The following is a 13,302-nucleotide window of genomic DNA, read 5'->3' on the forward strand; positions in this document are numbered from 1 at the left end:
GCTATGCTTAAGATCTCAAATATTTTGTTAGAAGTTCTTTAAAAAATGTTTCTCTACACTTACTCTTTTCTTTATGATTTACCCTTTATATTTAGGACTTTAATTTGTTTGGAGTTTTCTGTTATCCATTGTGTAAAATTAGGATCTGATATTATTTTCTCATGGAAAGCTAGTTTTATGAATAATACCTTCTAAACAATTTAATCACTATTTAGTGACACTTTTATCATGAATGTCTGATTCTTGTACAGTTCTCTTCTTATCTGTACTATTCAGCTCCTGCCTCCGCGGGAAACCTCTGGTAATCACCATACTGTTGTCTGTGTCTGTGAGGTGTTTTGTCCTCCCCCCCCCCCCCCCCCCCCGCAATGTCTTTGGTCTCTGTTCTTGCTTCAGTATTAGTCTTTTTAAAAATATATATATTTGTGTTGATTTCAGAGAGGAAGGGAGAGGGAGAGAGAAAAAACGTGAATGATGAGAATCATTGATTGGCTGCCTCCTGCACGCCCCCTACTGGAGATCCAGCCCACAACTTCGGCATGTGCCCTTGACCGGAATCCAACCCAGGACCCTTCAGTCTGCAGGCCGAGGCTCTAGTCATTGAGCCACACCAGCCAGGGCCAATATTAGTCTTTTTAATGTTTAAAAATTATTCTGGCTTTGTTCCATAACCCTTTATTTTTTCTTCTTTATTGAATTTATTGGGGTGATATTGATGAATAAAACTATGTAGGTTTCAGGTGCATAATACTATGAGACATCATCTGTATATTGTATTGTGTGTTCACCACCCAAGTCAAGTCTCCTTCCATCACCATTTATTCCCCCTATACTTTCCTCTATCTCCCCTTGCCACTACCTCGCCCCCCCTCCCCCCTCCCCCCTCCCCCCTGGTAATCACCATACTGTTATCTGTGTCTGTGAGGTGTTTTTTTTTTCCTTTTTTGCTTAATCCCTTCACCTTTTTCACCCAGCTCCACATCCCCTGCCCCTCTCACAGCTGTCAGTATATTTGGACTTCCTTTCTTTTTAGTGGAACCATACATATAAACCCATGCCCCCCAAACTCTGAGTCTTAAGGGCTAAGGCTACAGTGCAGAAGAATGTATCACCTGACCCCTGGTACCTCTCTGGATGCCATGGAGGGAAGGAGAAAAGGGTCTATTAACTCCCACGGAGTTGTTCGTTGCTCATCTCTTGAAGTCTCCGAGGACCCCTGACCCACCTCCGTGATCCTCTTGACCTCTTTCATTAGCACTTGCCCCACCAGGAATCTACCACCTGGTTGGCAAAGCAAGTCATGCAATGTGAGGTGGTGAGGCCCATAGACTGGACTGCTGTCCTGTTCCCTGTGTGAGAGACTGGTGGCCTCAGCAGCTTTTGAACACTCTCTGCTGTGCAGCACTGTCTCCTGGTGGTCTCACTCAAGCCTGGCCTTCTCCTCGGCCCCTTCCCTCCCTGAAAACCCATCTGGACATCCAATAGGATCTCAAGCTTCACTTGTTTAAAATGGAGCTCGGGAAACCCTGACACTGCTCCTATCCCTGATATCCCTGGCTGGCTTAATGCACCACCCATCCACCCAGCGCCCAAGAAGTCATCCTGATTCTTCTCTCTCTCACCTCCCAAGTCCACAAAACACCAGGAATCCAGCCATCTCTTGCCACCTCCATGGTTACCATCCTAGCCGTACCCATCATCTGTTTGTCCCCTGCTGTGACTTGTCTCCTTGCTTCCATCCTGGCCCCTCCACAGTCCAAGGTCCTCACAGCCGCCAGAGAGGTCGTTAACATAAACCAAGTGCTCTCCCTTCCCTGCTCAGAACCCTCCAGTGGCTCCCTGTTTCACTCCACATAAAGCCCAACGTTTTTCCTATAACACTATATATACGCAGCCCTCCTTGACCTTGACCTCTGCCCCTCCCCTAGCTTTCTAAACCTGGACTACCTGGACCTGCTTTCTCTTCTTCAAACATGCCAAGCTCGTTCCCCCGTTAGGACTTCTCACTTGCTGTGCCTTCGGTCAGAAATACCAATCTCACAGCCAGGAAGGAACTCAGCTCAAATGTGGCCAATTCCGAAAGGCCTCTCGGACCGTCCCAGTTCAAGCGGCGTACCCTTCCGCATCGGCTCTGTCTCAGTGCCCTGCTTTATTTTCTCTGTAACTTTATTATCACCCGGGATTCTTATTTATATGTGCGCTTACGGATTTGTTATCTTTCCCACAAAATAAAATATAAATTGGATGATGGTAGAGAAATGCATTCCCTGCATTTCTCCCCAGGGGGAGGCAAATAAGAAGTGATCAAACAAATGCATCTATAATTGCAAATTGTGTTAAGTGCTACATAAGGGACTGGCAGTAATTGCTTGTATTTGAGACCCTTGTCTTTGAGACCTCAAGCTTACAAGGCAGAACTACTGTGTTATCAGAACAAGCTCTCTGAGCCATTTTAGGGGTGAGGATAGGCCTGGAAAAGACTGGTAACTTGCCCTAGGTCAACAGTGAGTTCAGGGAAGTGGAACCCAGCCTTCTACACTAAGAACATGTATGTAGCAAGCTGTAAATGATAGGCCTGCAGTCATGTTCTGGAAAGAACCTCATCCTTTGCTCTTCCACTAACTAGCGAGCCCCCTTCTTTTCTTAATACTTAATTTTCTTTACCTTTCAAGTAGGATGGGTCCTATTATTATCATGTTGGGCTGCTGCTTCACTTTTTCTCAGTGTACTTCAAAGAAGCAACACGTCTAGTTGGAGCCCTCGTGCTGTCAGCAGCTAGGGGCACACACAGACTTGGGGACAATGGCGAGGAACCAGACCCTTCCCCACACTGACCAACTTGCAGGGCAGAGATGGGCCCTCGATCTTCTGGCTCTGATGTTTGTGGTCATCAATTTGTTTTTAAGCAAATTCCTTGAGGGCCTCTGAGATTCAGGCAACAATAAAATAGGGTAATTAGAGAGAAAAGGCCAGAACTGCAGTGTTGAGAAAGAAAGAATTGCCATTTTCCAACCCCGCTTGCACTCCTGCTGTCATGTGTGGTCTGCTTTCTTCCAGTCTTTTCCCTCGCTCTCAGTCCCATCGAGTTAGAGCCCTCGTCCTGCAGAGCTGAAGAGTGATGACGTTTGCCGAGGAGAAGACTTTCGAGTACATCCGCCGCAATTACCGCAAGTTTCACCATATTCCTGTTCTGGAGATTCTGCCTTACTTGTCTTGCCTCACAACCAGTGACCAGGTGAGCAGCAGTCAGACCGGAGGCGCAGGGGGAGGCGGGGCAGGGTTGTGGAATTCAGAGCCTCACCCAAGCCAGAGCCAACTCCTTCCTTCCCTATTGTCTAACCCACTTCCTGTCCTGCCTCTTTTCTAACTTTCAGAATAAAGTGTGGTTCAGGGTGGCCTTTCCAACTTTCCTGGGCTCCCTCTGGTGTCGTGTTGGTGCAGTGCTCAACAATACGGCAGCGGCTGCCTGAAATTTCTGGGTTCTGGGCCCCACACAAACCTTTGTGGTTTTTTTTAAATGATAGACACATACTTCCTTTTTAAAAAAAATATATTTTTTCATTGATTTCAGAGAGGGAGAGAGATAGAAACATTATTGATTAGAGAGAATCATGAATTGGCCGCCTCCTGCATGCCCCCTAGTGGGGATCGAGCCCACAACCCAGGCATGTGCCCTTGACGGGAATCGAACCCAGGACCCTGCAGTCCGCAGGCTGACGCTCTATCCACTGAGCCAAACCCGGCCAGGGCCCCACATAAACTTTTATCAGAACCATCTTGTTTAAAAAAGATATTTTTATTGATTTCAGGGATAAAGGGAGAGGGAGAGATAGAACCATCAGTGATGAGAGAGAATCATTGATTGGCGGCCTCCTGTACGCCCCCTACTGGGGATTGAGCCCACAACCCAGGCATGTGCCCTGACCTGGAATCGAACCGTGATCTCCTGGTTCATAGGTCAATGCTCAAACCACTGAGCAACAACTGTGCATTTTTATCTCTGCTATCTGGTTGCTTGTTTTTATGTGGGAATTTAGGTGGATTTAAAGCTCTGCAGCTGCTGCTTCATCTCAGAATCTCCCCAGTTCCTCCCCTTCCCTGGTCCTTATTATTGGCCTCCTCTCTTTTCCGTTATGCCCTTCGTCATCTGCAGTTTCCTACACACCTTTCCCTCCTTTGCTAATCTAAACCCTTTTGCTGTACAGCAGTGGTTCTCAACCTTGGCTGCACATTAGAATCACCAGGGAATCTTTTTAAAATCCTGATTTCTGGGCCTCATCCTCCAGAAATTCTGTTTCTTGTTACTAATGTTGTGGCCCGCCCCATAAGAAAGAAACAGCGCCGAAGCCGGTTTGGCTCAGTGGATAGAGCCTCGGCCTGCGGACTCAAGGGTCCCGGGTTTGATTCCGGTCAAGGGCATGTACCTGGCTTTCGGGCACATCCCCAGTAGGAGGTGTGCAGGAGGCCGCTGATCGATGTTTCTCTCTCATCGATGTTTCTGACTCTCTATCTCTCTCCCTTCCTCTCTGTAAAAAATAAATAAAATATATTTTTTAAAGAAAGAAACAGAATTTCTGGAGGAGGAGGCCCAGAAATCAGGATTTTAAAAAGATTCCCAGGTGATTCTAATGTGCAGCCAAGGTTGAGAACCACTGCCGTAGAGGCTGTATAAACAAACCCCAGGCTTTGGCATCAGACTCACTGGGTTCAGATCCTGCCTCGCTGCCTTACTTCTGCAAAGCCTCTGCTTCCTTGTCAGCAGAGTAGGAATAATTGCATTAAATAAGATAATTCATGCAAAGCCCTGAGCTAGAGAACCCAGGACACGGAAAGAGCCTCTTTCCTGATAGCTGCCTTTAAACTTGAACTCAAACCCTAACTTTGCCCTGGGCTCTGACCCAGTGTCAGATGGCTGCCTCCCTCTTGTGGCTGCTTGGGGCCACTCTCTGCAGCTGTCCCCTCTGGAGTGGGAAAAGGGCCAGGGCCACCTGGCTTGAGCAGGGCCATGGGCTGTTTCTTCCAGGACCTACTGCGGGCCCACCTCGATCTCAAGGGGAACCGGAACACCATTTGGGATCTCTTCAACAGCCTTCAGCGGCGCAGTGGCTGGGTGGAGTCCCTCATCTGGGCACTGAGGGCCTGTGAGCTGGCTGCTCTTGCTGACGAAGTGGACCGCGTCTATCAGAGCAACCTGCCCTGTAAGCCCCTGCCCTGGCCCTGCTCTTGGAGCCCCTGTCTGTTCCCCTGCCCTCCACTCTCCCTGTCCCCTCACTCCTGCACCTCCTCCCTTCCTCTGTCACCCTCCCTCCCATCACTCTGGGGCAGTAGACAAACCTGGGTTTAGGTCCCAGCCAAGCTACTTAGCTGTGTCCCTTTGGCCAGGTCTCTTAATTTTCTGAACCTCAGTCTTCTCTGTAAAACAGGGCTAATGGCAACATGTACCGCATGGGCCTGCGGCGGATACCCTGGGATGTCAGCATGTGGGGTGCTTTAGGGGGGCTGGGCACCTCCCTGTGCTCAGCAAATGGAGCCTCCTCTCATTTTTGTGGCTGTGATGTTTGCCTCCCACCCCTGTTCTCACTTTCTCCTGGCTCCTCTCCCTCAGTCACCTTCTCTCTCCCCTCTTCTCTCTTTCCTTCCCTTTACCGTCTCCTTTTTCTCCATCACCTCTTTCCCTACATCTCTTCTCTTCCCTTAGAGCCTTCTAGGTTCCCCACCCAGTTACCCCTGAGCTCCCCTTAATACCCCCTGTCAGGCCAAATGCCCCCTAGGGCAGTGGTCGGCAAACTGCGGCTTGGCAAACCACGGCTCGCGAGCCACATGCAGCTCTCTGCCCCTTGAGTGTGGCTCTTCCACAAAATAGACTTCTGCGCATGGGCCACGAAGTTTCAATCGCACTGTACGTGCACGCCCGCACGTGGTATTTCGTGGAAGAGCCACACTCAAGGGGCCAAAGAGCCGCATGTGGCTCGCAAGCCGAGGTTTGCCGACCACGGCCCTAGGGCATTTTGTGAGGTCAGGGTCTGAGGGACTGAAACAGGAGAAAAGGCAAGCCAGTCCTATTTATATTTCAGCCTAGAGACCATTCCTGAGGCCCTGCCTAGATTTATAGCCTTACAATACCATGCTGTTTGTCTTCTATCATTTTTCTCTACCTTCTGTCCCTCCCTCCCTTCCTTCCAAACCTGTCTCTGTATTTGTGGAGATTAACAGTGATTCCCTGCGTACACACCACCATGGTGGGGCTAGGGGTAGGTGATGGGGGCAAAGGAGAAGGGCTGAAGAGGAAGCAGCATCAGGTAGGGGGTCAGTTGGTGGTGACAGCCACCCACAGGAGGAGAAAGCCACTGGGTCCCAGAGCACCTGGGACAGCGAAGCCGTGACTGCTGACCCAGTCTGGGTGGTGTGAGGCCAGGGAGGCATCCCACATTCTCCCCTTCTGTCTTGCTCCACCTTCCTCTCCTCGTCCTCCCCAACCCCTGCCTCTTTCCCACTTCTGCCTCCCACTCAGTGAAGCTTGTCTCTTCTGAGGAGTGCCAGCCATATCAGGACAGCTTTGGAGCTGTGGGGGTTTTGACAGCCATGGCCCTGGGGGTCCAAGAGCACCTCTCCTGTCACTGCTTAGGTGCTTAGGAACATCCCTGATTCCCCCTTGACATCACTATGTCTGTCCTCCAGTGAGCCAGAGACGCCCCCCGGCCCCACCGCAGCCGCCGTCAGTTCCTGCTGAGACACCAGGGCCCTCCACACCTGCTGTGGCCCCCAGTGCCTCTCACAATAGCTACAGAGACGAGGAGCCAAGTTACCCCATGCCTGTCCAGGACACCCAGTCACCAGTGTCCCCGGGAGAGGTATGTCCTCACGATCTGCCTTCTGCCCCCTGCTTTTGTGTTGCCATCTGCCTACTTCTGCTCACCCCGCCTTCCAGAAGCCCTCTCCTACACCCCACAAATCGTGCCTAATCTCTGCTCAGAACCCCAAGGCTCCCCTAATGGGATCTGCCCCAGACCAGCTCACAGACTGTTGGCCACGGCTTCACTCTGTGGCAGCCCCATCCTCTCATCAGCCAGCTGTGTGGTCACAGTTTGAGGTCTTTGCAATGGTGCACGTGAGATGTTGAGAGACTAGGGGTTGACCAGATGAGGGGGGCGTAAGGTAGTAGGAGGTGATGGGGTAGCGGGTGGATGGTGGAGCTGTAATTATTACCAATAAAGTGAAGTTTGGGGGAAAGAAGGCTGATTCTATTGGGATAGGATGAATGGGCAGTGGGTGTCCTGGAGACACCAAACTGGATTTGAAGCCCAAGAAAGGGGTCTGTGCAATGGCCTCACAGAGGGGGACCTTTCTACAAGACCAGAGGGATAGATAGGGACTCCCCAGGGGATGGTGTGTGTGTTTTCTATGAGGTGGGTTCAGAGTCACCTGTGGAGAGGGTCTGGCTGTAACTGAAGCCATAGCAGTGGCTTCCTTGTTTCTTGTGCTCCGTGGCGTGGGCTGAGGCCTCTAGGAGCTGCCCCCAAGCATAAGCTATCCTTTGCCAGCTCCTGGGAGAAGCAGCTGCCTTATTCACATTTTGCCTCTTGCAGAATTCAAAGAAGTCCCCACAGACAGACAGCTCTGAGGCTGACCTGAGGAGGCCCAGTGGCCCCCAGGAGCCCTCCTCTGACATGGCGTCCCTCAGCCCCCTGACCTCCAGTGGGCCTCAGGAGCAGGAAAAAGAACTGGGCAATACCCACATAACAGGTACGTATAGGATCTGGAGGCGAGGGCCTCTCTGATCTCTAAGTGAGGGTGAGGGTTAGAGTTGCCCCTCTGGCTTTCTTAGACAAGAGGCAAGGGTGGGAATGAAGGGAGTTTACCCCAGGGAGAAACCCAGTTCCCTTGAGGGTGTATTGGTTAGCATTTGCTGTATAACAGACAGTCCCCCAGAACCTAATAGCTTAAAATTTGACCATTTATTTCATTCATGATTCTGTGGGTCAGCAATTTGGGCTGGTACAACTGGTTCAGATCTTGGCTGACCTCCCTCTTGTGTACACACTAGCGTACACATAAGCTCTGCTTGTAGCTGTTGTCTGGGGCACCTTGGTTCTCTTCCGTGAGTCTCATCCTCCAGCAAAAGGCCCATTTTATGGCAGCTGAGCAGAGTTCTGAGAAAGAGAGGGCTCTTGGGGCACAGGCTCAAAACTGGCATGGTGTTCCTCGGGCCTCATTGTATGGGCCAAAGCAAGTCATAGGCCAGCCCAGAGTCAAGGAGTAGGGAACATTCCATCCTTAGATGATAGGACTGACAATCACATTTCAGAGGGCATGGATACAGGTAGGAGAAGAGACTTGGGGCTACTTCTGCACTCTACTAAAGGGACTGTGTAGGGATCTGCCAGTACCTTGAGGACAGTGCAGAAGGGGGAGTACAGGGCTAGGGCTGCTGTTGGCAGGGGAGCATTTAGGCACTGCCTGCCCTAAAATGGCCTCAAGCTCCCAGAAAATCATTAAAATTTCTCAGCCCCCAGCAGAAGTATGGTCTTCATCAGCCAAAGGCCTGAATCCCCACACCAGACCTCAGTATTCCCCCTTAGGTATGTAGAGCTGTCCACTCTGACCCTCCAGGCTGGCATCTCTCTGCGCCACTATTTCCCAAGCTGTGTTCCACATGACACTGGTGCCCAGCCAGCCCTCGGTGCCCCCGGGACAGCCACAAGGCATATGAGCAGTTAAAGGCTCAGAGAAGCCATCTTAGTGGCCCTATACTTCTGCCACCTCATACCCTGCCCCAAGCACCCATTTGCTTTTTGCAGTGTCAGCTTGCCATGCAATACCTTTCAGAAAATGCTGCTGTGGACCAGAGAGAGGCAAAGGGCACTTCGATTTCATTCGTGTGTGGACAGGTTCCACAGGATTCCGTGGTGTTATATCTGGGGTGGTGGGCACATCAGAAGCACTCCTGGCCCTTGTCAGCTGTAGGGTGTGGAGTATGCATTCTCAGAGTTCCATAGAAAATCCTGACATAACTGCCCTATGGACCATCACCCCCTGTTCCCTCTGCTTCCCCCAGGGCAGGCCCTCCTTCCAGGGGTGGCTTTGTGCCTGTGCCCCCCCCCCCCCCCCCCCCCCCCCCCCCGCACACATCGAGCCCTTAGGCCTCCTAGGAGATTTGCACGGACTGGGGGTTGGCTGGGCCTCTGGGACCACGTGACTGGTATGAGCTCTGCTTGAGCCATCCTGCTGCCCTGGTCCAGGATTGTCCTGCTGGGGTGAGGCAGGGAGAAAAGATGGCAATGGGAAGAACATCTAGGATCCCACCAGGCTAGGACGGAGATGGAAAAGGCAGACACTAGAGGAAAGGGGGTGTGTCCCAGGCAGGAGGAGCAGAAGCAGAGCAGATAATTAATGATATTCAAGCTCACTAATGATATTCGCGAACCTATGACACGCGTGTCAGAGGTGACACTCGAACTCATTTTTTTGGTTGATTTTTCTTTGTTAAATGGCATTTAAATATATAAAATAAATATCAAAAATATAAATCTTTGTTTTACTATGGTTGCAAAAAATTTCTATATGTGACACGGCACCAGAGTTAAGTTAGGGTTTTTCAAAATGCTGACATGCCGAGCTCAAAAGGTTCGCCATCACTGTGCTAGAGGTTGTTGGAGAGACAGACCATTTCATTCTTGTGAGAGAACAGACTCAGTGCTATAGGTCAAGGACTGAGGGTAGACAGGACCAAGGATGTGTCCATAGCTGTCGGGCCTTCAGGCCTGGGAGCAGTGACCAAAGGGACTGGGTAGGACGTTGGGAAGCCTTGATGCCACAGAGATGGTGTGAGCTGGGGCAGAGGGACCCTTTTCCAGCTCTTTGATCCCAGCCCTCCTGTGGGTTTGTGTTTCCTCTTTTGTCTTACCACCTGCAGACATGGTCTCCAGCATTACATCATCCCATGGGCCTGTGTCTCCAACTGTCTCCTTCCAGCCCCTGGCCCGTTCTACCCCCAGGGCAAGCCGCTTGCCAGTGTCAGCTCCGTCTACTGGCACCTTCTCCTCCTCTGCAGGGGGTGCTAGTGATCAGGCTGAAACTACCACCTGCTCCAGTGGAGTAGCGGTACCCACCAACTCTGTGACCACCAGCACAGCACCCTCCAAGGTGCCCCACCACTCAGCACTTACCAGCACAGTGCCTTCCAAGTTGCCCACCAGCTCAAAGACCCCTGGTATAATGTCCTCTAATGTGCCCACCAGTCTAACACCTTCCAAGTTGCCTATCAGTTCAACACCTGCTGGCACAGTGTCACCCAAGGTACCTACTGGCTTGGTGCCTGACCACAGGATGCCCACGAGCTCGGTGTCCAGCAAGGTGCCTGCCAACACAGCACCCACCATCAGGAGTAGCAGCAGACCCTCGGAGGTGAGTCCTCACCCCTCCAAGCCGTGACCCAGGCCCCTCCCATAGCCCTGTTCTTGGACCCTTGCCAGTCTCCATTCTGGTTCAGAGCCTCTTTTTGAGGGTAAAGGCACAGCTGAGAAGTAGGCTCATCCAGACCCCCACACCATGTCCTTTAGAGCAGCGGTCACCAACCGGTGGTCCGCAGACCACTGGTGGTCCATGAGGTCCGAAAGGTTGGCGACCGCTGGTTTAAGAAAACTTTAAGGAAACCTTTGCAGCAACGGTCACCAACTGGTCGTCCATGAGGTCCGAAAGGTTGGCGACCGCTGCTTTAGAGTAATAACCATCATTAGAGCTCTTAAGTGTGGATACCTCAGGAGAGTCGGACAAGGTGGGCCACCCCCACTGATCACATGCATTAATCCATTTAGATCTCACAGCTCCCTGGTGGGCTTAGTAATTCAGTTTTGCAGAAGAGGAAGCAGTGAGAGAGAGCGGAATGGCCTGTCTGTCTCGACACTTTGCTCTGCCCCTCCATGACCCAGGTTTCACAGACAGCAGTCCCATCCCATCCAGCCTGGGCAGCGGCTCTGACCCAGCAGCCCTCCACAGCTGCCTCTTGGAACCTGCACATATCACCCTACTGCTGCTATCTGCCCAGAGGAACCAAGCCCATGTGGCCGGCCACTCCATGGTCCTCAGGCCCAGGCTGAATGTTGGTTCAGGATAGGGCCATACACACCAAGGGCTCCCAGGGGTGGGGTTGGATTCACAGGCAAGCCAGTGAGTAGGGACAGGGCTGCCCTGGAAGAAGTCACCACTGATGCTGCTGCAGGGCCTGGGTCACCTCCCCCTAACTGCTTTCCTAAACTATTGGTGGGTTGACTTCCTAAGAGGTTGACCTCATGGGTATAATGGGCTGGGAATTATAAGGTTGGGGTGCTAGTTCATGCCCTGGCCTAGGAATGGGGCCGTCCAACCTGGCTTGCCATCCCCAGGCCCTTCCATCCTCTCTCTCTCTCTCTCTTTTTTAACAGGAGACGCCAGTGTCTCCAGCGCCCACAAGTGCCACTGCTAGAGGCAGCTCACCCTCTGCAGACAGCCACTCCAGCAGCTGGGGCTCAGGGCTGGAGCTGAGCAAGCCAGGCAGGCTGTCTTCCCAGATAGATAGCCAGCCATTCTCCGGCTGCTCTGCGGACCTTGCCATCAGCTACAGCAACAACACAGACTCAGGACCTGACAACACTCCGGAGGAGAACGAGTACATGTCAGGGGACATCCTTAGAATCCATGTAGCTGAGGGTCCCAGCGCTGACCTCCTGGCAGGCAGTCCTGGGCTGCACGCTGCCTCCCAGCTCAAGGAAAAGAAGGAATTGCTGTGTGATGGGAAGGCTCAGAAGGCTCCATGGCTTGGCGTGGCTGCTGCCGGGGCAGGGGTGCTCCTGGCCACAGTCCTAGTAGTTGTGCTGTACCGGCGGCGCCTACACCAGTGAAGCCCTCTGCCCTTCCCACCATGCATCTGCTCTGTTCCCATTTATACATCTGTCCTGAGGCATGCAGCCAGTCTCACTCTCCTTGTCCCTTCCTTGGGTCTGGCAGAGGCTGGGTCAGAGGGGGCTGCAGCCTTCGGGGGAGGCTGTGCCATTGCTGACTGAATCCTGGGAGGCAGCATTTCTGTCCAGCTGGTGCATTCTACAGCTTTCTTACCATCCTTGGCTTTCTGGGCTCAGGCATATGTCCTGTGCCCTCCAGACCTGCCGCCCAGCAATCTGGGTTGTCGCCTTTGTCCTCTGGAGGAGGTTCCTCTGTCCACGCCTTATCTATGTTTGCCATGGATCAGGAGGTGCTGCTGAAGAATGCAAAGGGTTGGCCAACCCTAACCCCCATCCTGCCCTGGTCCCTGGCAGCTAACGGGTGTCCAGGGAGAGAGATCCACAGGACCTCGCTCCTGAGGCCATTGCCTTGAGAGCAATGAGAGAACCCTGGAGCTGCTTCCTGTCCCCTGCCCCTTGTATTCTCTGCCCATGCCAGGAAAGGGTGGGGAGGAGCCTGGAGGATCCTAGAGACCCCAGGAAGGCCCCTTTCCAGTCTTCTCACCCCCTCTCAGCTTCCCCTTCCTCCCGGTCCCCATCCCCAGGCAGGTTGGGGAGGGGCCCCCTTTGGGGCAGACTCAGGCTGAAGTTTGGATTTCAGCTTCACCCCTTCCTGGGCTGTGTGGCTTGGGCAAATAGATGATCAGACTGCTCTGGTCTTGCTGTCCCTCATGGACTGGGAGTATCATGGTTCATCCTTCACTGGGTTCTAATGAGATTGAAGCATACAGGTGTTTGTCAAGTGCCTGGCCCAGAGCAGGTGGCCACTAATTGCTTCTCCCACCTCTCCCCTCCCCACTCTGATAGAGATGAGGGCACGAGAGGCAGAGTGCCCCGTGGGTAAGAGTAGCCTAGGCCTGAATCCCGCTCTGCCGCTCACTCACTCTGTGCTCTTGGGCAAGGTGTTAACCTCTGTGCCTGTTTTCTTAGCTGTGAAAGTAAAAATAAATAAATAAGTATATGTATATATATTTCTCCTCGTGTTGTTGTGAGGATTAAATGCGTTTATATGAATCTTAGAATGGTTCCTGGCATTTACTAAGGTTGGGAAACATGTCATCATTCAAATTGAAAGGGCTGGAGCACCTGGCTACAGCTTTAGAGGCAGACTCAGACCCTACTGCCTCATCCCCAACCCTATTTAAAAAAATTTTTTTTATTGATTTCAGAGAGGAAAGGGAGAGGGAGAGAGAAACATCAATAATGAGAGAGAATCATTGATCAGCTACTTCCTGCATGCCCCCTACTGGGGATTAAGCCTGAAACCTAGGCATATGCTCTGACCAGGAATCAAACTGGGACCTCCTGATTGATAGGTCAACACTCA

General features: G+C 52.0%; 1 protein-coding gene across 2 annotated transcripts in view; it reads left to right on the top strand.

Annotated features, from left to right (window-relative positions):
• MAVS (mitochondrial antiviral signaling protein) overlaps positions 1-12,946 on the top strand; it is a 26,167-nt gene extending 13,221 nt beyond the window's left edge. For both annotated transcript variants that reach the window (XM_036322226.1, XM_036322225.1), the window contains exons 2-7: positions 3,058-3,235; positions 5,024-5,198; positions 6,679-6,851; positions 7,587-7,743; positions 9,914-10,404; positions 11,421-12,946. In XM_036322226.1, coding sequence (XP_036178119.1) covers positions 3,119-3,235; positions 5,024-5,198; positions 6,679-6,851; positions 7,587-7,743; positions 9,914-10,404; positions 11,421-11,876 — 1,569 coding nt within the window. In that variant the 5' untranslated portion in view covers positions 3,058-3,118 and the 3' untranslated portion in view covers positions 11,877-12,946. The remainder of the gene's footprint in view (positions 1-3,057; positions 3,236-5,023; positions 5,199-6,678; positions 6,852-7,586; positions 7,744-9,913; positions 10,405-11,420) is intronic.
• The last annotated feature ends 356 nt before the right edge of the window (positions 12,947-13,302 follow it).

This window comes from Myotis myotis, unplaced genomic scaffold (assembly GCF_014108235.1).
Source record: "Myotis myotis isolate mMyoMyo1 unplaced genomic scaffold, mMyoMyo1.p scaffold_m19_p_9, whole genome shotgun sequence".
NCBI lineage: Eukaryota > Metazoa > Chordata > Mammalia > Chiroptera > Vespertilionidae > Myotis > Myotis myotis.